The sequence below is a fragment of the Centropristis striata genome, chromosome 7 (assembly GCF_030273125.1).
Source record: "Centropristis striata isolate RG_2023a ecotype Rhode Island chromosome 7, C.striata_1.0, whole genome shotgun sequence".
NCBI classification, from domain to species: Eukaryota; Metazoa; Chordata; class Actinopteri; order Perciformes; family Serranidae; genus Centropristis; species Centropristis striata.
This window is the reverse complement of record NC_081523.1, coordinates 22,772,044-22,797,374: the sequence shown is the minus strand read 5'-3', so window position 1 is coordinate 22,797,374 and position 25,331 is coordinate 22,772,044. Positions and strand designations below refer to the sequence as shown.

Here is a 25,331-nt window from a genome sequence, read left to right as displayed (position 1 = left end):
ATTTAACTTTTGTTTTATTTTGACCATGTTCATGATATTCCATCATATCTGGATCTCAATTTAGAGCTTATTATTATTACTTTAGGACCCACATAATGAGCGGTATTGTTTGTCCTTATGTATTGCTGGCAATTGCTTTGTGTGGGGTTTGGGGAAGTATCTAACATGCTAACTTGAGCCATTGGTCTTATTGAGCAAATTTCTGGTGTACTGTGGTTATACAATATAGATAGCGTGTTTTACACCTGGGTATAATAAGCTAACTGCGTTTTCGGTGTGCATTTCTTATTAATACTCTACTAATCCTGCAAATTATTATAACATATTGTATTGGATTGGAATGAAGCTGGCTGGTCTTACTATTATTATTATTTCATTTCGTGCTCTCACTGGCCTTACCCCATGTCCTCCACAGTGTACCCCATTACTCCAGAGCGAACTGGACAGTAGCCATAGTATTAACTCAAGCTGATGAACCGGAATGAACAGTAGAACTTAAAGCACAAGCTTTTTAATGCATGTCCTTCTCAGGTTTTCCTATGTGTATGTGGGAGTAGCTCTGTAGATGTGTTTAATATGATGCTGTACCTTCTTGAATATTTCAGATGTTTCTTTGCTGCTGAAAAAATGTTGATTATTAACCTGCCAGTGAAAAAGGGAAGTGGCCATCTTTGTACAACACACTGCTGTTTTGCTGTAACCGCGCAATGTTTTATGATCTTGAGTATTTTATAGAAAAGTAGAAGTATGTATCAATAATATGAAAGCAATAGCTAAATCATAATGAAGAATAACATGATCAGTGAATATTGTGGAAAATCTTTAGATTCACTCTGGGTGGATTTTGTACTGTATTTATTACTAATGATGATGCAAAAAGTTGCATAGCTTAACCCAAACTGTTCTGTCTCTTTTTTATTTATTGTCTTGTATATGATCTTTTTGTATGTGTTTTTCAAATAAACTGCCTAAAATGCTGAGAACTAATCTAGTTCACACCTTCATTTAGTTTCCTGTTCATTTATTTATTAGTGCAGAAATGACAAATAACATAACATGACCTGTGCACTGGTGTGAAAGCGCTTTACCAAAGCATAACCAGAAAGGTTTAACAAAGAATGAACAAATGAAGACATTTATTGTGTTGGATTATGAGAAGAGGGGCAACTCAAACAGTTGGCACAAACTTCAAAAAGAACATTGGTGTTTTCTTCAAAAGCCAAGATAAATGGTACATTCAGATCTTTTTCAATTTCAGTCCTTTTCTTCAAAAAGCTTGTCTAACACAGTAAAAAGAATGAATGCCTTACTGTTTCATGTCTTCACCAACCAGTCAAGTTGGAGTTTACATACATGTCTCTGTTGGAGGTCACAGTGACCTTTGACCTCTAACATAGAATCAGTTTAACCTTTGAGCCAAATGTAATGAAATTCCCTCGAGGTGTTCCTGATATGCTGTATTCATGAGAATCAGACGTCTATACAGCTTGAAAAAAAGATGTCTGGCCACGGCTGTCACCAGCACTGTGGCGTAAAATGAAAAAAAGTCTCTTAAAAAATGCTCCCCTCTTTGTTTGTTGGTCCTCCTCCTAATATCTGGGGTAGAGCACTCGCTGAATCTGCCCGTCGGCCTTACAAGTGTCCAGCCACTTTGCACACTGGAAGATGGTTGTCACTGAGTTGGCCGTGTTCGTCACCTCCACACACTCTAAATACCACCCGCAGCTTGAGCCGCTGTTGTCGTGCTCCACTTTGACCCTCAGCAGCTCCCCGAGGTCCAGCATCTCCAGAACAAAGCGGTCCGTTCGCCCTCGCTCAAAAAGGTTGCGGAACTTCTGCCGCAAATGACGCTTGCCTGAGTCACCGTTGACGCCGTAGATGGTGACGAAAACGTTGGCGTCCGTGCCAGCTCCTTTCACATCCCCGGTGATGACGATGATCTCATACTTGACGGGGACCAGGTTGCGGACTTTGCTGGCGAAGCTCTCGATGGACTTAAAGCACTCAAATGTCAAGAATTGGTCCTTTTTGGCTGCCAGGGGGATTTGTGCATCACAGTGGAAGAAATACCTAAACAGAGCGAAGTTTTAAATCAATGTGACATTTTAAATAACAATGTAGGATGCAAAGATTCCACTCACTTGTTTCCCAGCTCCATCTCTGTCACCACCACCTCCATAACATGCCAGAAGGCTTCACTCTTCACCTTCTTCCCATCTTTCGTTATGTGGCCGATACAGATGCCGGCAATCTCTCCCACGTGCTTGGACGAGAACTCAAACGTGTCGGTGGCACCGCTGTGAAAGGGCAAACAAAAGTTACAACTACTAGCAGAGTTGGTGCAGGGTTGATTCTGAACAGTGAATAGTTAAATTCAGTGGTCTGCCAGAGAGTTTTTCTTTTGTGCTTCTCATGGGATTAGCTCTCCTGAGAGCAGAGACTTGGAGAACAGAAACTGAAGCTACAAGATAAAAGAGGGTAGAGAAACAAAACATGTAAAAAAAGAGGGATTATGTAAGGCCACATAATAGGGTTTTACCATGAGCCGAGGCACCTAGACTCCCTTTGAAGACCTACCATAAGAACTTCTTTTTCTTATTCTCCAGAACAAACTCCTTGGAACGAGCTTTCCTTCCTTCCAATGCAATCCAGGCGTTTTCCGTAGTGGAGGCGTCGTCAGTGTTAGCAGTTGTTGTGGCAATTTCATATTCTGTGACAATGCAGAAAGACAGAGATTGTCGCACTATGATCATTTCACATCTGGCAAATGGTTGTAATTAGCTGCAAGTCGTTCATCTCAGATAATTAGAGAGCTTGTAATTATGCCCACAAACTTCCATTTTTACTAACTGGTTTTGTCACTGAGGTCTATAGAGTCGTTGTTGGCACAGGCCAGCTCCCTCATTATCTGCCTGTCATCTTCATTTTTAGCCAACCAGCGGTCGCAGGGGAACCGAAAGGTCTGGTCCATGGCCTCATCTTTCACGTCGATGTACTCCAGGTGCCAACCAGGAGCTGGGCCTGTTTACAGCAAAAGCAACACAGTCCGTTAAAGTTGAATCCTTTTAAAATGTTTTTGATGATGACCTTGAAATACACTCTTTTGTCTCGAGTGTGATCCCACTCTCATGTCTTTTATGGTGAATATGAAGCCACAGCCAGCAGATGGTTAAGAAAAAAAATAAAAAAAAGACTTTCTAAAAGTCTTAACCCAAGTTTAACGAAAGCTGTTTTCAGTGACCTAAAGCACAGCATGTGTGTGGATAAAGAAAAATCCCCCTGTATATGTGGACTAGGCCTGAAAGAACAAAGATCTGCTAGTTGTTGCTTGTTGTGCCTGCACTCTTTTGGTCCTCACCTTTGTTGTCATGCCACACTCTGACCTTTGACAGTTCGCCCAGACTGAGCATGTCAGAGAACCGGAACACATCTTTCATTTTACGCTCAAACTTGTTCCTGTTGGTGCTCTCCTTCAGAGGCAGCGTCCCGGTGTCCCCATACTCCCCAAACAACATCACAAACACATTGGCATCAGTGCCAGCACCTGAAAAAAAAAAGGTATTTACTGATGACAGATATATTGTTGTGTAAGTAATCTTTCCTTTTTGTACTACTATATATTAATAAGAATAATTATATATAGTGCCTCATTTAGCAGTATTTTTGTACTTAATGCTCAAAAAAGGCCACAAAATGTTTTAGAAATTAAACGTGTGACCCACCTCCGACATCACTGGTCTGGACTTGGATAAAGTAGGTTGTTTTCTCCACCATCTCCTCCTCATCCACCACAGCTGCCAGCTCACACACCTTAATCCTCTTCGGCCCTTTTGTCTTTGACAGCCAGTTCTCATAGGTAAACAGATACGTCTCCTCTGTGTTCAGGTTCCGCATCAGGATCTAAAAGCATTTATTTAGACAATCATTGACCACTGTGACAAAAACTGGCCAAGTAGTAGTCTTTTTAAATTACACACAAGCCTGTATTTGTGGTCTACATAGTGTTAAAACAAGATATGATTATACCGTTATCAGTAATTTATCTTGTTTTATGAATAGAACCATATCTAATGATACAACTGCTTTCTGCATTTTGCCTGGGCTGAGCAATTATTTGTTTTTAGGTCAAAATCTTGATTTGAAAGTGTCCGATTTTTATGTTTGGCACCAAGTTAAGACTACACCCATTCTGCATTACACTCTATAACACTGTCAGACTTAATAATGGACAGCAACATTTTTTCTATCAATACATCTGAACCAGAGATATATTTTTTTGAATTCTTTCTTTTCTTTTGAAGTCTGTAGACAGTTCAGTCAGACATTCAGGTGTGTTGTGCTTGCAGTTGCTAATGTAGCTGAGAGATGTTAGTCTCAAGCAGAGATGTGGAGCTGCAGAGGTCTGTTACTCCCTCCTGCTCATCTCCAGTCTTCAGACCAAATTAAGGTTGACTTATAAGAGTAAACTTGAGTCAACTGGAGCACATTTCTCAGTATATCTTTTTAAAAATATGCAGTGGTACTTCTCAGGACCGATACAAAGTTAAAATAATTTATTTTAATGCTGTTTTTATAGGTGTTAACAAACATGTTGCTCCTATAGATGGTAGCCCTATTAGTTGTTTTTTTTACGTTACCCTGTCAAGAAACCAGTCGGGGCGACTTCCAGAGCCATCAATCCGAACTCTGATCTTCTTCAGAGGAGCAATGTCATCTATCTCCAGACTGAATGTGTCTTCTTGGTCCCTTTCAAATCTAAATGGAAACAATATCATTTTGCATTTTAAAACTGGAGAGGTTTATCTTCAAGAAACGTGAAAAATGTGCTTTTATGTTATTGTTTATTGATCAGAATTAGTTGAGGAGATGGATGCTACACATGTTAGTTTAAACCTGCAATATCTGAGTGTTTGGTCACTGAAAGACCAACCTGTCTTCATTCTTGGGCAGCAGCATTTCCTCTGTGCTCCCATTGGCTCCGTACACCGTCAGGAAAATATTAGTATCAGTCCCTGCAGACTGAGTATCACCTGTGACAACTGTTGCCGAATAAATAACCTACAATGTACAGCAATAGATACAAAAGATAAAGAAGACACTCATTCTGTTTTTACACAACATAATAACTGAAGGTTTCCCAAGTTTCACATTTTAGGTGTTGTGACTCACTTTGCGGTTAATGTTGATCGTGCTGGAGTCCAGCACATTGAACAGTCTGGCAGTCAGACCATCTCCCCTGTCTTTAGCCAGCCAGCACTTACATGGAAAGATGTACTTGATACCTTTGGTTGGCACGGCAACCGACAGCTCATCCACCAACCAGCAGCTCTCTGGTGTGACACCGTTATGGCCAAGCTGAGGAAGAGACGGAAGGAGGAAAGAGGAGGGAGAGGAGAGAGAGAGAGAGAGAGAGAAAGAGGGGGAAGGTAGAACTGGGAATTGATATATCATTTGATTTTGTTTGATCTAGGTACCAGAAGGCACAGCTAGAATTAATTATTGCTGAGCTAGAATGGCTTTATTTAAATTTTTAACATCGGCGCATCTGAGGAGGCAAACAGAGAGGAGACAGTTTCACAGATTTAGCAACAGAAACAGCCCTAGATTCTCACTTCCACCCTCTTGATCTCTCCTACGTCAGTTCCATAGCACACAAAGTGCTCCATGGTGCCGGCTATGTAGGATTTTTTTCCCTCTGGCAGATCCAGCCACAGCCTGTCTGTCTCCACCTCGCCGGGGCCAATGATGATGACATAGACCCTAGCTGTAGTGCTGGCATCACGCTCCATCCCAGTGGACAAGGTGAAGTGATAGGGGATGACTAGGTGGAGGAGAAGAATATGAATAGTTTAATGAATAGTCTGACATTTTGAGAAATGCACTTATTTGGTTTCTTTAGATGAGGGAATTGATACCACTCTTATGTGTGTACAGTAAACACAATGCTATTGCAACCAGCTACAAACAAAGAAGTTGTAAGCAGGAGATTAACAGGCAAGAAGCAGAGACTTTAGAAGGTTACTGCCTGAAGCTAAGAAGTAGTCCTAGATATATATAACAGAGATCCTTGGAAAACCACAAATTGTTGTTTTCAGTCTTTATACTCAGCTAAACCAACCTGCTGCTTGCAATATCATCATATATTGTATTTAAATGAGAGTAGCATTGATCTTCTCATATAAATCTTGAAGAAAACAGAAAAGCATACTTTATTTCCCACAATGTTAAACTATTCCTTTCATTTCGGCTAATTCGTCCAAAGCTTATAGTTAAACACAAAGCTGTGAACTGATAAATATTGCCTAGCATTTTGATTAATTATTTGTAAAATTGTGAATTTAAGTTTTGAAAGTTTTGCATGCAGATCTTTTTTTCCTTTTAATATAATATGCTTCCCTGCTGGTACTGTCTTTGCTTCAAATAAGTGCACATTGTTTTCATCATACTCCAACCTCATCTTGAGAAACAAAACTATATTTGTGACCTTACTTGGACCTTCTTCTGACACTGCAACCTTTTTTTTCTTTTTCTTCTTGTTGGCGTTTCTGTCCAGCCCCAGTTTGGCCTGAAGCATCTTCTTGGAATTTGGATCAATGTTTCTTTCACCTTCATAACCCTAAACAAGACACAAATAATTAACTCTTTTCCTATTCATAACTTATTTTTCTGCAGCAGCAGCTACTATGAAATCAGATACAAAGAACATAAAGAATTAAAACTAAAGATTAACAAACCTTGACAAAGAACGTTCTCTCTATGCGTTTGTCCTCTTTCTTTGTCGACAGCCAGCGTTCACATAGGAACATGTACACCTCTTCTGTTTCAATATCCAGCACCTCCACCTGGTCCAGGTACCAATCGGGCCCTATCATGGAGTTGTCATGACGAATACGAATCTTGAACACCTGGCCCAAGTCCACAGCCTCAATAGTGAACTTGTCCACCTAAGAGACAAAGAGAATGACACATTTTGATACCTTTAGACATAAGCAGTAATGTGAGTAAAACACCTTTCCTCACATACCTCTCCTCTCTCAAACTTGTTCTTGTTGTTTTCAGATTTGGCAAGTTTGCGCTCTCCTGTGTCTCCCAGGTCTCCGTAGATGGTGAGAAAAACGTTTGCATCAGTTCCTGCTCCGTACATATCACCTGTCCGCACAGACACGTTGTATGTGTGAGCTGTGACAGGAGAAAAACAGAAATATGAAATAAACAGACATGCTTCACCGACACAACCTCCTTCTCAGCCCCTACCAGCCTTCCTCTGAGCCCCTTGTCCACTTCTAGTCTTTTTCAAAAATTTTCAGTGAGGGGAGTTAGGCTCTTACTTGTGGGTGCAATCTTATGCAGTTGTATTGTCTTAATCAGTAAAACAACTAGTGAGATTAGTTGTTATTTTCCTCTGAGTTTAAGTGAAGTTAATGTATAAGTGTCATGAAACTAAAATACTTAAGTAAAGTACCAGTACCTCCAATTTAAGCAGTAAATGTACATAGTTACATTCCACCACTGAAATCAGTGTTAACCTACTTTCTAAAGCATCCTCCACCTCAACTTCAGTCCTTTTAAGCTTCCCATCCCTGAGGAGTTTCTCTGTGATGATGTCCGAGGGGACCAGCTCCCTCACCGTCTCCCCATCATCTTCAGACTTGGCCAGCCAGCACTCACATGGGAAAATGGTTGTCTCTGAACCCTGAATTAAAAACAAAAAAGAAATTCCCAAACTGAGCCCGGCTAGGTCTGTGTGAGCCAAAAAGTGTTACATTATTAATCTGTTAATAATTTAATGAGGGCAGCGACAGGGAAACTCTTAATGCACTTATCTATGCAAGTGTTATCTCAAGTGGATTTTTACTACCTTTCCTTTCCTGAGCTGTCGTCTGATCTCCACTCTGTCGAGGTGCCATCCTGGGTTAGTGCCCTTGTTGTCGTGTCCTATTCTGATTTTCTCTATAACGTCACCGACGTCCTCCAGCTGGGAAAACACAACATAGTGTTTACAGAGCTGAATCTGCAGTCTTAAAATAATGTTTCGTCCAAATTCAGAAACGCACCTCCACAATAAACATGTCCTCGGCTCCTCTCTCAAAGTACAGGCGTCTCTCTCTCTTGTTGACACACAGGTGTTTCTGCTGTGTGCACACTCCCTTGCGTCCGTACAAGACTATGAAGACATCAGCGTCTGTTCCCGCACCAAACACATCGCTTGTATATATCTTTATCTCATAAGGCACAACTGTAAAAATAAGAGAAGGTTCACACAAGTTAGCTGGAAAATATAAATAAATGCATAACTTAACAAAATGTTTCACATGCCTAGATTGAGAGGTGAGAAGTCACAAACTGCAGTTATTTGAGCACTTAAAGGTGCTATGTGTAATCTTTTTTACTCCTTATAATGACACCAGTGGCTGTTAAGTGAACTGCCGTCAGCATCCTGTTGCTCATGCTCCGTAAGAGCAAGTGAGATTTCTGTCTATCAGCCAAATCAGTGACCTGACATACACGAGACTGAATGTGATTGACCAGCATCATGTTGATAGCTTGTTAATTTATCATCAAGTAGATCCATGATGCTAACTACCTTGCCGTTTGCAGATTACTTCATCAGCTGACGTTACAAGTAACCAATGTGAAATCCATGCAAAGAAGCTTTGTCCTCACATAATCCGCAATGTTATTTTATTTTGTTAAAAATGAAAATAAAACCAGTATCTACGACTGCAGTGTTGTGATTTGGACTGTTTTACATGTAACTTAGTGAAGAAGCTGAGGCTTAAAAGGCAGGTTCACAGCAAGATAATACCACTTGTTAAAGGCTGCATCAAAGAGTCAACGCTCTGTCAAGCACACTTCTGATTTAAATACATTACAATGCTAATGCTTCCACACTTTTTATCTGAGTAATATTTTGCATAAAGCACTTTTACATGAATATTTGTCAAACAGTGCATTGCTACTTTCACTAATGGATCTGAGTACTTCTTCCATGGCTGTTCACTCACATGGCATGTAGAGTTCAGTCTGTAAGTCGGCGGGATAGAGATCTCTCACCATCACCCCATCATCCTCTCCTTTGTCCAACCAGCGGCCACATGGGAAGCGTAATCTCTGACCCTGTGAGACGGCGTCAACCTCCACCCAGTCCAAGAACCAACCAGGTGAACCCCCTGGTTGTGGGAAAACAATCAAGCGTTATCACTTTCATATACTGTACTACTTATTCTTGGTATGTAGATTTTCTTTCCCCACCTGAGTTGTCGTGCCCTATTCGAAGCTTTTCCAGTTCACCCAAATCCACGGCCTCCACAGTGAACTCATTGATCATCCCCTGTTCAAACTTATTTTTATAGTTCTTACAAGCCTTTAGGTTGATGATCCCTGTTTGTGAAATGAACATTTTAAAATTCAGATTGGCAGAATTTTGTCAACAACATACAGCACAAAGTCACCACAACAACGCTAGGATACTGGCGAGTTATCATACCTGTATCGTCATTTTCACCAAACAGGATGGCAAATACGTTGGCATCAGTTCCTGCATACTTCTTCTCTCCAGTTTTTATTTTGAGAGTATATGTAGTAGACATAGCTGTGAGATAAAATGCAACATGTCAGGACTTCCATCCTTTTCAGCTCCACACAAACACACAAGCCTTTTACTCTTGTCTCCACCTGCATTTTTCATCAGCATTAAGACAAATACTTCAGGCCTCTCTTTTATCTTGTCCCTCTACTAAGACATGAGCCTGCTTTGCACTGTGTTACATTGTGTTACATTTCTGCTCGAGCCCCAGAGTGCCGCCTGTGTCCTCATCCTCGTCCTTTTTCATGAAGGCCTCATCCACAGGAACCAGCTCTCTTGCAATCTGTCCATCGTCCTCGTCCACTGCCAGCCAACGGGTACAAGGGAAATAGTAACTGTAGATCCAAGAAACACATCTGATCAGCACCTGGCATGTTATCAAATCACTAAATTAAGTAATTGAAGAGAACCGATGCAAACTCATGTAAAATGTCGGTTCACCAACGTTGTATCATCCTTTGTGTCCACTATCTCAACACGATCCAGGTACCAAGATGAATAAGACTCAGAATTGTCATGGCGGATCCGTAGCTTCTTCAGAGGACCCAGATCAACAGCTGTCACAGTGAAAACATCTTCCTGCAAAATACAGCAACCACAAATACAGTTCTGTCACAGACAATACTTTTTCTGGCATTATAAAGAAAAAAAAAAATCATACACACAGTGTGTATTGGGTACACCCTAATAAATAATATAATGCAGTCCTTCTTCATTAATAGTGTTCACATTTCCGTATCATGCAGTCCTGTACAACAAATTTTGACCTCAATGTTAAAACATAAATAAATTACCGCCTTAATGACAGTGTCAGCAAATCTTAATACGAAGGACACTTAGTAAAAGTACTTAGCTGCTTTCCAAAAGTGAAAGCAACAAACACATTTCCAGAACTGCATTAACAGTATTGTTCATTCAAAGATTTATCCATTAAATCAGAATTTTCTTGCTTAATTATTCATGGAATAAATTCAGTATCTGAGGCTGTTTTTGTAAACAAACATGCCCTCCATCCAATAACAAAAGGCTATTGTTACTTTTGGTCGGTGGACACAAGGTGTGTGTTCCTACGGAGCCAGGTGTAATGTAGAGATGAATAATTCACAGGTTGGGATTAAGTAATGAGTAAAAGTAGGACAGGTTCAATGACACAGAGGAGTCCTCATAGTTCCTCTCAGTCACAGCTGGCTTGTCTGCAGGAGAGTTTGTAATCCTACCAGAATACACTCCCACCCACACCTCGGTGCATGGCTCATGTTGCGTGGAAGTGTTCGAGTCTTTGACTGGCTGCTGGTTAATTTTTAGCAGGATACCCTCCAGGAAACATGGTTAAATTGTACAGACCTTTTAAAATATTTTTTGTATTTGAGATCCAGGCTTAAACAAACATTTCTTCTTGTGTCAGAGGAGAGATTGCGAAATGTTTTTTATGCTCCTGATTCATAGATCCATGGTAATATAAAAAATAATTGTAAAAATGTGTCTTATAATGTGTTTTGCCTGTTTAATGAATCAAAGTGGAACATTTTCCCCAGCATTTTCAACTTTGCTGTCTGTAATTATGAATTTAAAAATGAATTCATTGTATTCCTATTATGTTCAGCTGATTTAAAAAAAGCATCTCTTTATTTATCCCACCATACCTGCCCCCGCTCAAATTTGTTGAGGTTGTCAGAGTTCCTCAGATAGCGCTCTCCCGTGTCTCCGTTTTCTCCATAAATATTAATGAAGACGTTGGCGTCGGTCCCAGCACCCAGCATGTCACCAGTGAAGACGCACACTTCATAGGTGTTGACTGTCAGACAATACAAGGGATGAATTACTAACACCTCTTTAACCCAATACATATGTGGGCCAGGAAACTGTGTCAAATCAAACCATGCATGTCTACAACATCAACACCGAGTACAAGATGCAAACACATGGGAAAGTATATAGAAGTCATACAACAGATAATTAAGTTAGATATGAGCTATTCATCCCTCCTGAATTCATCTGAGTATAAGTAACAGCTCCACAGACCTGTGGGTGGTACTGAGTCTATTCTGGGGATAGTAATTAGATTGTTGTTATTGTATGTCTCAAATATTAGAAAAAACAAAGTGAGTACAGGGAGTGACAGGTTGGAATATCTTTTTGTTCTGTGTTGCCAGTTCTGAGGCTGCTCAACTGCCAGGGAAGGTGAATATGAATGTGTTTTAGTCCCTCTACTTGGCACTCAGATGTTACAAATTAACTAAAGTCCAACATTACACTTAGTTACATTTATTTCGCACCTTCTAAATCCTCTGTGTCCTCCGGCAGCAGCTCCACCACCAGCTCGCCATCCTCCTCTCCCCCAGCCAGCCAGCGTGAACAGGGGAAATGGTAGGTCAGCACCACTTCCCGCATTTCCTCTCCTCCCTCCTCGTCCTCATCATCCTCATCTTTCTTTTTCTTCTTCTTTTTTTTCTTGTCCTCCTTTTTCTTCTCCTTGGGCACCAAGGCCATGATTAGATGTTTGACGTCCACTGTTTCCAGGAACCAGCCAGATCCGATCCCTGAGCCATCGTGACCGATGCGGATCTTGAAGACCTTTCCCACATCTTTGGCCTCTATCTGTGGAACAGAGGCAATGTTTCAACCGAGAAGTAGTCTGAATAACAGAATGTAGACTGTTGGTGTAAGTCTGCCTTTGGTCCAGGCACATTCTCCCTCCCATTCTGCTAGCTCCACTATCTTAAGTTGTAGTTTTTACTCTTTTTCCACCAAATTGAACCATTTTCATGTTATGTTACTATTCAACAAAACAATACACACAACAAAAAGAGTTATTGCGGCTGTATTAAGGAGGACTGCAGTGTTTGATGCAATGCATCAAAATCAATGTAGTTTCTAATCAGTGACTTATCCAAAACTGTGAAAAAATATCCCCTAGCACCCCTTTTTCTAATGAAAAACAACAGTAGCAATATGTAAACAAATATAAATATAGAAATATTTGGTTGTTGTGAGCAGGACGAAAGTTCATTGAAATATTTAACTCATTGAAAGTGGAAAATTAATATGAATATAACATTTTATTTTTTTTGTCCCAGAAATGTAAACATTTTTAAAGGGATGCACAAGGTAAAAATGAGGGCAAATTGTTTATTTGAAACTGGATTAAACAAAAGCCACCGAAAGCATGAAATCCAAACTCTGATACCTTGAATATTTCTGTTGTGTTTCGCTCATAGTTGTTGGATCTGCTTTCAAGCGTGATGACCTCTGTCTTCCCCTTGTCCCCGTAGATCTGGATGAACACTCTGGCGTTGGTGCCAGCAAATGTCACATCTCCAGTCACAACTGTTACCTCATAGTTAATCACTGTAAAATAGAGATTGACAAAGGTTGCAGGACACTCATGATTTTTTGGTGAGAGGTAATACATGACATACACTTATACACTAGCATGTGTGTGCGTGTACTCTGGGTGTGTAAGGGCATAGATTAAAAAATTAAGAATAAAGAACCCAACAAAACCTTTTAAAAAAGTAGTTTCGAGGGGCTCAACGGTTGGAAATAAAAGAAAATAATGGATTTAAAATGCAGACATGATGTTATTTGGTCAAGGAACAGGAAAACTAAAGAAGTAATCTTGAGGTACAAAACTAGTCACCATGTCAACATTAATCTGATGTATGTGTTTGTATGGGCATATGAACTTTCTTCTGATGGTAATGAGTGTGTATGTTGCTTACATTGTTCCATGTCCAGGATCTCGCTCGGGTAAATCTCCACCTCTGTCTTGCCGTCGGCCTCATCCTTGCACAGCCATCGGTGACTGGGGAACATGTACTGCTTTCCGTGGACTGGAACCATAAGCTGAACGCTGTCCAAAAACCAGCCGGCACGCATGCCTTCGTTGGTGTGGCCAATCATCAGACGGTTGATCTTGAAGACGATTAAACAGACAACAGTAATTTGATGACTAAATTATACTGTACATACATTTAATGAGGAGCATACAAATCATATATATATTAATACACGTTTCCAATTTCTTTTTTAGATTTTAATTTCACAAATGGACCCAGTAGCACCCAATTGCCACCTCCCTCATGTGGGAGCTGTGAAATGAGTCATTACAAAGTTTCCATCTAATTTTGGTTTCCCATTTTGAAACCTTAGCAAACCAGGCATTATATTTTTATATGATATATTATATTATACTATATTATATAATACACTTTTAACTTTAACTTTTTCTTTCAGCGTAATAAAGGTCCATTTTGCCTGTGCTCTATCACACTGAGATAAAGATTAAAATACTAAAATGCGTTTATGATCAATCTATTTTTTTGAAATTCAGAATTTCAGAAAACAGAATAAATGTAATAATTTGGAAACAAATATTTTTTGATACTGTCTTTTCTTTTTCTCCACACTTTTACCGACAAAAAAGTTAAAATGCATAGAAATACTGCCCGTTGACAAATTATTTCTTAATCTTCTTATTGTACCATGCATGTTACAAATGGGAAAAATCAACAAATTTTCCACCATGTCACCTGTCCAATATCATAGGTTTCCACTGTGAAGACATCAATGCGACCCGTCTCAAAATAGTTCCCCAGGTTATTGTCAGAGACCAACAGCATCGTGGTACTTGTGTCGCCTTTCTCTCCATAGAGCTTGACGAACACGTTGGAGTCTGAGCTGCTCCCAGGGATGTTGCCTGTCTTCACTGCAATGTGATAATTAACATCTGACACACACACACACACACACACACACACACAGATAAAAACATGAGCATCTGGAGGAGTTTTGAATTAAATGTCAGAATAAAATTCAGGATTTCTTTGGCTTACTGTAAAGACGCTGTCCATCTGAGAATGGCACTAACTCTCTGACAATCTGTCCGTCATCCTCGTTGCGGTCCAGCCACCTGCACAACACATTCAATGAGCAAACTCTCATCTACTACACACACACACACACATACCTGTGGTTGTAACAATTGTTTAGCACGTTTCCTGTATTCACAGAGAGACTAATGCACCTGTTGCAGGGGAACTCCACAGCGTTGGCCTCAGCCTGTCCCTCCTCTCTTACAATCACTTTATCCAGGAACCAGCCACAGCCTCCACCTTTTCCATCATGTCCAATCCTCACCCTGCGGACCTGCCCGATGGCTACTGCTTCCACTATAAACTCATCCAACTGAAAAGACAAGAAAAAAGAATTTGATACATTCTTGTAACAGATACAGCATGACAAATGCATCACAGTTCTCCCATCAGGAGAGTGTCATTTATGCATATAAAATATTTTTGATTTAAATTAGACTGGATGAGAGGTTGGGCAGACTCCATCAGATGTTAAGGCCTTGTTATTTGTGTGAAATCCATCAGTCAGAAACCTATCCCTGAATTTATTGTAACTGGCATCCACACCAGAAACAGTAACAGCATGCTACAGATGCAGCTAATTGGGTTAATCAGTACACTTATAAGTGACACTCTGGGTTTCTGTAGGTGACAAAATTGTTGATGGTCCTTGCGTTCTTGAAGATTTCATTATTCCAGACAAATGAGTTGAATCCCCCAGGCAGTCTGCATGGATCCCACCCATTGACATGTGTCAAAATATTATGATACTGTTATGAAATACTGGGATTACGCTAGCCTAGGTTTATAGAGGCCTTCAGCTTTAGGCCAACATATAACATAAAATAAAACAGAATAAAAACTATTTGCAAAGAAATACATGTTGACTTATGTGTCCATTTGCAATCAGCTTTTTCTTAGATAAAAAAATGAATATATATATATATTTATATATACATATATATATATATTTTTTTTTTAAACAAATGAAGACATAACAGAATCATTTCCACTGGACATTATGATACGAGAGATTTAAAGATTTCCTTCAGCCTTCAACAGAGAACAGTGATAACCGGATGATGGAAACCCAGGCACCCTGGTTTGTAAGAGAAAAGTTTTTGATTGGACAGAGATGACTGAGATGAAAAACACAGACATTTCCTCCCTGATATTTCACTACGCTCACGTCCTTAATGCACCCACGTTTCCTTTTTCAAACTTGTTGACGTTGTTTTTGCAGTTGACCAGCTCCCGATTTCCGGTGTCCCCCTGGTCTCCAATCAGGTTTAAATAAACAGACGCATCTGTGCCGCTGCCGCCGACGGTCCCTGTGCAAACTGTCACTCTGTATTTGATCACTGCAGAAAAAAAAAATCAATCAGGTTCTTCTCTATATCTGGCAAAGCAGATTTCTGTTGCTCATGGTGAAAACAGGTTCATTTCTATACCTGGCAGCGGCTCAGCGACGTGGTCTCCTGTGGCGGAGAGCTCCCTCACAACCTCGTTATCGTCTTCGTTTGTGTCCAGCCAGCGCTCACAAGGAAACTTATACTTCTCCTTTGTTAACGTCTTCATCAAAGTTGCCTAATTGGAAAAATGCAATGCTTTGATATGTGAGGGGGTGTCTGGATTATCATTTCATTCAAGTGTTTCAACACTGAACACTTTTCACTTCAGAACAATCCTCTGAACTCTCTTCTTCATTTCTAAGGTACGTCAAAAGCATTTCTACAGACCAATTTAATGCACATATTCTTTATCTGCCATTTGTTTTAATTAAATATGTAAACTTTTCTTTCCATGCCTTTTATAAACTGAGGATACTAAACTGTTTCATTATCATTGTTTGCATGTTCACAAGTATATTACGATTCATATGGAATAACAAAAATGTCAGTTTATATATTAATACTGACAGAATGCATGTGAATAAATTACAAACTAATTTAATTGATGATATATATGATATGATATATATGATTGCACAACTTTGCGATATCAGATTTCCTCACTTTACTGAGATGCCATCCTGCAAAAGGATTTCTCTTCTCGTGCCAGATACGGAGTTTGGTCAATTTCCCCAAATCAGGCAGCTCAACCTGTAAGATCACATCACAACACATTTTCCTATGAAGGCTCATTATCTGATTGCTGATATTAATATTTGTGGTATTAACTTACCATGAACCTGTCAATCTGTCCCTGTTCAAAATTGTCAGTTTTGTTGTCCAGTCTGATCTCATCGCTCTTGCCCTTCTCTCCGTACACCTGGAAGGAGATATCTGCATCGGTTCCTGCACCTGAAAGGTCTGATGTCCAAATCCACAAGGACCAGGGGTGCTCTGAGGAGAACCAAATCAAATCAGCATTTTCTTTTTCTCCCCCACATTTGGGGCCAACAGTAGTTCCAGAGTTTAGAGAAGTGGTTTGTGATGAAAATTTTTAAATAGTTATACTCCTCAATCAACCTACTAATTGGCAGTGTAACAGTTAAGGGTCTTCTCTCATTACACTACACCGTGTTTACATAACACGCTTCTAATGAATATGTGTTCTGTAGCTCTCAAGAGCTCACACTCGACACTGCACTTCCTCTGGTCCTCAGCAATACACCCACAAAGTGTGAAGTCTCGTTCTACTTCTCAATCAGGAACAGGCAAACAAAGTGTGAAGTCAATTGAATGAACAGTTATCAAGAAAATCAAAGAACAGACAGAAAGAGACTCCATCCATTTTAGTTATTTGGCAGGAAAGGAATACTCACTTTGCAAATGTGTGTGGACAGAAAAGAATCAATTAAATGCACAGTTTCTGCTGTACATTTGTAGAAGGGAAAAACAAAACTAGTTCATAAAAACTGCACTCACCATTTACCTTTATTTAAAAAGAGATACTGGAGTTCATTTAGCAAGCAATTGCTAAAACAACTTATTAAAATTACAAATTAGAACGAAGGTAGACCGCCTGCTGAGTCATTATGCAAATGTCTGACACATATGAATAGACTTTGAATAGAGTTTTGAATATATTTGTTCAGTGTGTCTGGAAATAAAAGTGAAAATGACAGCATTTACTGCAGCTGCTGCAGACACGCCATAATTATTGACTTTAAACTTACTCTTCTGTCTTTTCTGCCTGAGGGAAACCATCTCATAGAGCTCTCTTTCTATCAGCCCGTCTCCCTCCTTTTCATCCAGCCATTTAGTGCATGGGAAGGTCTGCTCTATCCCTGTGAATGGACAGAACACCACCACCTGGGAATACATTGATTCAGCTCAATTAACTTGCAGTAAATTGCCAGATTGTATTGTTGTTTGCATGTGTGCGCATTTTAAATGTACCTTCTCGCAGTACCAGCCGGCACTGACTCCGTCATTGTCATGTCCGATGGTGACTCTGCTGAGGGGACTGAGGAGAGCAGCAATCTCAACACTGAAGATGTCTGTCAGGTCCCGCTCAAACTTTCCTCCCTCCAAAAACACCTGGACACAAAAACATTGAAGGAAAGGAAAGAAAACAGTAGTTCATACACTGCAAAACATATTTACTGAAATTCAATCACATTCAATGGTTTTGGGCACACTGTAAAAAAAGATAAACAATAGCTACTCAATAAAATTTAGGCAACAGATTGCACACAATTTTATTAATTAAATCTAACTATGTTACAAGTTGAGTTAATAACAACTTAACAGGAAGTGCCTGTCATTTAAAAACGGACTAATTCTATTGTGTTGGATTCATTCAAAATTCTCTTGATTTAGAATTACATACACATAAAGATTATATTTAATGTGATCAAAATAAGTAGATTCAATCTCAAACATTTTTATGTTAAAGTTACTTAAGCAACTGCCTCAAAATGAAGGACGCATTTATATTTAATACATTTTATCAAATATATTAAGTAAAATTAAATGACTACAGAATAATTTATTACAGTGCAGTGCAGTGCAAAAACACTAAAATTACGACCATAAAGCACCAAAAATACCACCAAAGCAAAGGTTTCTACAATAAACATTACAACATTAAGTTTAATGTCCTATGTAATCTAAATGAAAACTAACGACTACTGCTGCAGCCATTGTGTTTTAAATGAAGAACAAGTTGTCTACTCTATGTCTACGTTATCTTCTCATCACCTTCCCACTGTTCTTCAGGCCTTTCGAGCCGTGCATCACAATGTGGATTTTGGAGTTGGTCCCAGCACCTCGAATGTTTCCTGTCACAATCTGGACGCTGTACACAATACCTGGTGGGTACAGTTACATGTCAGGCAATCAGAGGATCTGCCAGCGGGTCACTATGGTTCACGACACCATAGAAGCAGAGCAGGAACAAGATCAACCAGATCTAAACATTGATAGTCTGACCCAAGAATTAATGATCACACAGTGGGCCTCTGGCAAGCTGGACAGAAAACACATTTTTCTTTTTGGACTGAATAAGAAAAACAGTAAATGATCTGTTCCTTGGCAGTAGAAAGATGATTGTCTTACAATTCTGTCTACAATATTTTTCAGACCAGTCAAGCGGATAATTGTTCCAAAATGAGGCAAATAAACTGCCAAGTTAATTTTCATCCTTGCCATGATTGCATTCACTGACAACTGACATTCAAGATTTCCTTTTCAGAAAATAAAGATCAAGGGTCACAAACAAACTCAAACCTTGCAATTTTCAACCTTACCTGTGGGCTGGGTCCCCCCCACCAAAATATCTCTCTGGATCTTCCCATCATCCTCATCCATGGCAAACCAACGACTGATTGGAAATTCATACACTACTTTGTTTCCCATGTCATCCAAAATCACCTGTATGAAAAGGAAAAATGTGAAAAAAATAAAGACATAAGCATAGCCAACATGCAATGGAGGTCTGTTGGACAAAATGTTATTAAAACTTCCAGTAAAGCAGGACAGTGTTCTCTGAGATCAAAATGCAGATGATCACAGAGAGGACAGAAAGAGGCATTACAAATATTGGACACAAAGTTTAGATCAGTGGTCTCTATCATAACCTTTTAATTTTCCATTACGTTTACACTACTGTGCTAAAAACAGGTCATGTTATTGACCCAGTATGAATTCCCAGCTATACATCTCTTCTATTGTTGCAGTGATTACATTTTGTATTATTGCCTTTTTGCTACATTTTTCAATACCTTTTGTTTTAAAAAGTGCTGAATAAAGTGACTTGACTTGACATTTAAATAATTCACTAGCAGCCCATATAGTGCATAAGAATAAAACACGTTTTGAACCATGTGAACTCTGACTGAGCACATGTACAATGCAAATATGGATATGATGATATGATTCATTGTTGCTGTCACTGCTGATCTTCGGTGTGTCTGTGCTGCAGTCACCAACAAATCTACTGACTCGTCTGTCTGTTTGCTGTAAGGCAATCCCTTAATGGGTCATGGTTTCCCTTTACACAGAGGGTAGAATGACGACATGTGTGTCCCGTAGGTGTGTGTTTGCATGCGTCTGTTCGAATGAATCATCTCTCAGTTGCGTATTCTGTATGTGTTGGAGGAGCAGAGACACCAGAGTCAGATGAGAAAACTGAGAGGAAATACGAGGATCTCATGTCTTAAGTACCTCTGCAGAGGCAGAACTGAGCAGAATGAGGCACAGTGCGACTCTACGACAGAATTTTGTTTCAACGTAAGGTTCTGTAAATCCCTTAAGTTATGACATAAATGAAAGTAACACGTTATTATTTAGTTATCTGTCTTAACCCTTTGATGCACAACATATTGACCCCACTTCTAATGCACAACATGGGTCTAAAATGATCCACATTCATTTCCTTCATGTTATTTAATGTTTGCTGTGTGTTTCTGTGCTCTATCTTTTGATATCAACTTATTTTATGATTGAATATTCCAAGTATTCTTTAAATATCTTGTTTTTGATAACAACAGATCATTATTTCCATTTTGCTTCTCATACTTTATGAAGAAAAACAGTTTTTGTATTATTACGTAGCTAACTACTTGGCTAAGTAGCTTGCTAAGCTAACTACTTTGACCCATGTTGTGCATTAGAAGAGTAGTGACACAAAAAGGGATTTTATTCAAAAATGAATAAAGAAAAACATAAAATTAGGATGTATGATGATCAAAAACAAACTAATTGAGAAAAAACCTGGAATACTGAATGATGAAAGTAATTTATGCAAAGATATAGAACATAAAAACTCTGTTGGGTCACTTTAGACCCATGTTGTGCATCAAAGGGTTAATAACTGATAAAGTCCTCATTTAATTGATTTCAAATTGATGAAATACATTTCTAGCTAACTGTTTCTTACCTTATCCGCAAACCATCCTGCTGAAGAGCCTCTGTTATTATGGCCAATGGTGATCTTCCTCACTTTGCCCAAGTTTGGTGCTTCAATGGTGAACTTGTCCTCGCTGCCCTTTTCAAAGTTATTTTTGTCATTATCAAGTCGCCTTTCACCTTAGACAACAAAACAATTAAATTAAATTGAGATTTAAACCCAAGTGGACAAAAACACACGTTACCCGCTGTGTTGTAATTTACCTGTGTCTCCAAACTCGCCGAAGATATTGATGAAGACATCTGCATCTGTTCCACTGCCTTTTATATCTGCGGTGAAAACACTCACTGCATACTTATTATCTGGAAAATTAGAACCAAAAAGGAACATGTTAAAAACAAAACATATACATAAACCCCAAAACAGCATGTCAGCAACAAGCAATTGTGTGAATAATATTTTTTTTTAATTATTATGTTGTTCTTTATTTGCCCCGTTTGGGCCGATTCCCTTAAGGGATACTACAAAGATAAAAAACTAAAAAAAATGCAGAATACTGTTAAATTAATGTAAAGTAGTTTTAAATATATGCCGATAGGCTCATATTTGTATACACATACATTTGGGAATGTCCATTGGGTCCATACTACCCAGCAGGTCTCTGATATAAAGGTTGTCTCCCTCGTCCTTACTCAACCAGTTGTTACAAGCAAAGTAGAACCTCAGGTGAGGCCTGATCACATCCGTCACCACCACTCTGTCCAGGAACCAGCTGGCGCTCAGGCCCGTGTTGTCATGCTCAATCCTGGAGCAACAGAAGATCTTCATAAATCAGTCTCATTCTTATTGCAAACAAATGCAGGGTAAGAAGCAAAACTTCCCCTAATCTGATCCAGGACCAGCAGTGTTAGGCCTTGGTCGAACTAAAAGCTGTTCACACTTAACCTGTGCTATTCTGAAAAATATTCAGCAGTCTGGATCAGGGATAAAATGTTTTGAGTCTAACATACCGGATCTTTTTCAAAGATCCAACATTGTGAGTTCTTATCCTGAACACATCAGTTTTGGCTCTTTCGAATGCCGTGCGACTCCTGAAATCACAAAATGGTAAAAATTTTGAGAGCCACACTGAATTTCATCATCTTTTCACTTATCAAAATACAACATAAATGCAACAAAAATGAAATACAGGAAGGTGTTAAATAAATCTATGAAGATATTCCACATGCATGATTCATAATGAAACATAAAAGTTTGGAGAAGATCATGCAGAAAATCATGCAAACTGATTGGACACCAAATCACAGCACATAGTCAAGCAGTCATTCGTTCACAACCACCACCAACACTGGATTAAGGAATAAATACCTCTTTTCTGTGCTGATAAAGTGGAGGGGGTAAAAAACAGTTTTAGTTCAAACAAAAGAACCAACTCATTCAAACATGGGGCTTATGTTATATTTGAATAAAAGTTAAATGTCGTTTTTTATTTGGCTAACATCTTATATTTTCATTTCAACAGGTACAGATGCCTTTATATCTCAATTCTAATAATCTTTGAAAGGCCTTACTTGCTGGCCAGATGGGCTTTGGGAGTGATGCCATATTCTCCGAACAGAGTGACAAACACGTTGGCGTCCGTGCCTGCTCCTCTCTCATCTCCAGTGATGGTCACCACCTCATACACTGGGAGGGTTCAGTGAAAAGTTGTTTTAGAATGAAAATGCAGAGTATAAATACAATAAAAAGTGTGTTACAAGGGGCGTGCAGTAAGGATGGTTAGATAGACTGTCACAGTTAAAATGAACGCAAATAGATCTTTTTTCCAAATCCTGCAATTTAACATCTAACAGTGAGAGCCACAAAGGAACTTTAGAGGCCTGTGAAGCCCCTCATTTTATTCCCACCCTATGACACCTGTCAGTGAGTGCCAGGTGTCATATTGCTGTAGGTTGCAGATAACATACTGACAATACATGAACAACGATACTTCACCCGGTATAATGTTACTATGAACATTAAACCAGAGCATATACCCATTACTGCTGGGGTCTCTCTTAAACCTGTGATTGCAATTAAGGATTTACTTCTCCTGTGTCAGTTGTCTTTCCTCAAACAGAATCTTATCAAATTGTTCTTGAATTAGTTTCACAGGTTGAGATACAAACTTTGCGATTACCTTTCTTTTTGTGATACTCATCCTCGTAGTTCTCCACTTTTTCCGGCTGGTAGTTGCGAAGCTCATTCTCATAGATTTCGACATAATTTTCGACCTTCTTCTTCTTTCCTTTTGTCTTCTTGGTGTCTTCATCACTATCTCCTTTCACCGAACCTTTCTTCTTCTTTTCTTTCTTTTTCTTTTTCCCTTCCTCTTCATCTCCATCTGCATGTTCTTCCTCTTTCTCAGAGTCCTTCTTAGACTTTTTATCCTTCCCCATCTTATCTTTGGCCGAGGAATTCTTTGATCCTTTCTTAGTAGTCTCAATCACATCTGGAAGATTTTCTCCTCTCTTTTTACTCTTGGAGTCATTGTTGTTATCCTCATTATCAGTATTCTGTGAGTCATTGCTCAGCTCATCCCCGCTCTCCTCTTTGGCTCTTTTCTTCTTCTTTTTCTTGACCTTTTCTTTATCTCTCCCCTTTTTCTTGGTGCTCCTCACATCTGGTCCTGATGTGTCCGAATTATATCCTTCTTCATCACTGTTTTTAAACTTCTTCTTCTTCAATCTTCCAGCATCCTGTGACGTACTCACCTTCTTACTTTTCTTCTCAGGTTTTGGTTCCTGATCCTCTGAGTCCTCGTCATCTACATCTTTGGTTTCCTCCTCTGCGCTCTGTCTTGTTTTTTTCTTTTTTGTGGGCATCTTTAATTTATTTACAACCTTGTAACCGTAACCGATTCCTGTGTGTTACGGAGAAACTTGATTAAACTGACCCAAGACTGTGCAGGAAAGAGCCGCTGGCAGGACAGGTCCGAGTTAGAGTTCACAGACTGCTGTTTGGCAGGAGGCTGGGGAAGCCCCTCTCTGCTGGTTATCCTGACCTACAATAGCAGCAGATGCTCTGACCTCATTAAAAATGTTAATCTGCTTGTTGTCACCTGACAAGATGGGAAAACTCTCCTGGGAATTTAGGGCGGCCAGAAATTTCCGGGACTTTATTTGATAATATAAATAAAAAGAGAATATGTAAATACAGCTGGCCTGGGCCGAGAGCTACACACAGCCCATGTGGGCAATGATGACCTCCAAACAAGCCTATTTTAATTGTAAAAATGTATGTGCATGTGTATTCCGTCCAATTTTCTTTCTTCATAATTCAAGCATTTTTGACAATATTTATTATGTGCAACTAACGATCCTAACCTCAAAACAATATAAACCTTCAAAATAAAGTGTTACCATATCTTGCTTAAGTCACAAAGGCATGTTCAAAAATTGCCTAAGTCACATTTTATTTTGACTTAGGCATAATAAATCCGCTTAAGTCACACACTTGACATAGGCCATTATCTTAAAGGGGTAAAATCACATGATCTGATCAACTGAGGATGTAGGCGATTTTACCATAGGTGGCCGTCATGAGGAGATGATTTAGGCAAAAAAAAAACAATTTTTGCAAAAAATGACTTAGGCGATTATTTTAACAGTGGGACGATATGATGTATTACACTGGCTCCTTGCGGTCATTCTAACATTGAACCATTGAAGAACCACGTAAACTCTGCTGCTGCTGCTTAATTTTCTCACATTGCTGCATTGGACTACTTAAAGCATACATGGCCCATTTGAGTGTGTATTTCATCACAGTTATCAATGCATTAATGTGTGGGTTACCACTTTAATATTGCTGCCAGTAAAGTTGAGGATAATTTTCAGCACTTTATAAAAAGCTTGTGAATTTCCCTCCAGGTATCAATACAGTTCCACCAAAATGTATTTGTTGATTTATATTTTGAAGTCTATTATTCTTAATCTGCAAAGGAACTCGTAGTGGAGTAAGATATGCTAAAATCTTTCCCTCCATTCTTGTATTTTTCTTAAGATGGAAATTCACCTTATAGTTGTACTTGTCATCAGCATTTCTTTCTGTAAAAGTTGTAGCTCCAGGATTTGAGTGTAACATGCTCTTGCTGTTACTTTGGTGTGTTTTTTCTGCAGTTTTACTTAAAACATTTTTTAAACTAGTAACACTTTTCACACAGTCATTTGTGTTTGAATGATAGAAAATTTTTTGTTTGTTTGTGTTCAGATTATACCAGGTAATTTCATTGCCAAACATTTATTTGACATTTATTTGTTCATAGGCAGCTTCTCTATTAGTAGATAGATCTTCTTATTCTTATGTCAGAGGAAGGTTACAAACTGTGAGTTTCTATTAGATTAATATCTGTTTGTTTTTTTGCTCTCTGTGAGGTAAGGTGTAGTTAACAGTAAGTATGAAAACAGATACATTCCAAGGCAACTCATTCCCTCCCTTACAAAATGAGTTAATTAAATGCATGTAAGATGCAAAGAGGATTTACTGTTGAAATCAACACAAAGGCAGACAAAATCATGATCATACGTGTCAGACCACAGGGGTTTAAACTGCTT

At 39.1% G+C, this 25,331-nt stretch overlaps 1 protein-coding gene across 1 annotated transcript; it reads right to left on the bottom strand.

Moving 5' to 3' along the window:
- Window positions 1-1,119: 1,119 nt before the first annotated feature.
- On the bottom strand, window positions 1,120-23,600 carry loxhd1b (lipoxygenase homology PLAT domains 1b). Its single transcript, XM_059337345.1, has 43 exons — window positions 22,916-23,600; window positions 22,308-22,422; window positions 22,105-22,116; window positions 21,747-21,827; window positions 21,357-21,541; window positions 21,000-21,098; window positions 20,767-20,915; window positions 19,136-19,259; window positions 18,588-18,697; window positions 17,784-17,924; window positions 17,561-17,696; window positions 16,624-16,784; window positions 16,455-16,541; window positions 15,891-16,026; window positions 15,646-15,800; window positions 14,613-14,773; window positions 14,422-14,498; window positions 14,119-14,315; window positions 13,309-13,501; window positions 12,774-12,934; window positions 11,863-12,184; window positions 11,230-11,381; window positions 10,032-10,165; window positions 9,779-9,921; window positions 9,488-9,592; window positions 9,253-9,381; window positions 9,006-9,170; window positions 8,055-8,236; window positions 7,859-7,975; window positions 7,531-7,693; window positions 7,025-7,179; window positions 6,735-6,944; window positions 6,490-6,616; window positions 5,613-5,821; window positions 5,170-5,355; window positions 4,931-5,058; window positions 4,638-4,755; window positions 3,723-3,900; window positions 3,359-3,544; window positions 2,851-3,021; window positions 2,578-2,710; window positions 2,142-2,297; window positions 1,120-2,070 (listed from the first exon to the last, which is right to left on the bottom strand). The coding sequence occupies exons 1-43, from the start codon at window positions 23,598-23,600 to the stop codon at window positions 1,590-1,592; spliced, it is 7,215 nt and encodes a 2,404-aa protein (XP_059193328.1). The 3' UTR covers window positions 1,120-1,589.
- Between the last annotated feature and the right edge of the window lie 1,731 nt (window positions 23,601-25,331).

What these genes read in the sequence shown, in the direction of transcription:
- loxhd1b (XM_059337345.1), bottom strand. Translation starts at nt 23,600, where the DNA reads ATGCCCACAAAAAAGAAAAAAACAAGACAGAGCGCAGAGGAGGAAACC. An exon ending in ACAAGTTTGAGAGAGGAGAG is followed by an intron (nt 6,945 to 7,024) that starts GTATGTGAGGAA and finishes TTTGTCTCTTAG; the next exon opens with GTGGACAAGTTCACTATTGA. An exon ending in AGTGTGGCATGACAACAAAG is followed by an intron (nt 3,022 to 3,358) that starts GTGAGGACCAAA and finishes TGCTGTAAACAG; the next exon opens with GCCCAGCTCCTGGTTGGCAC.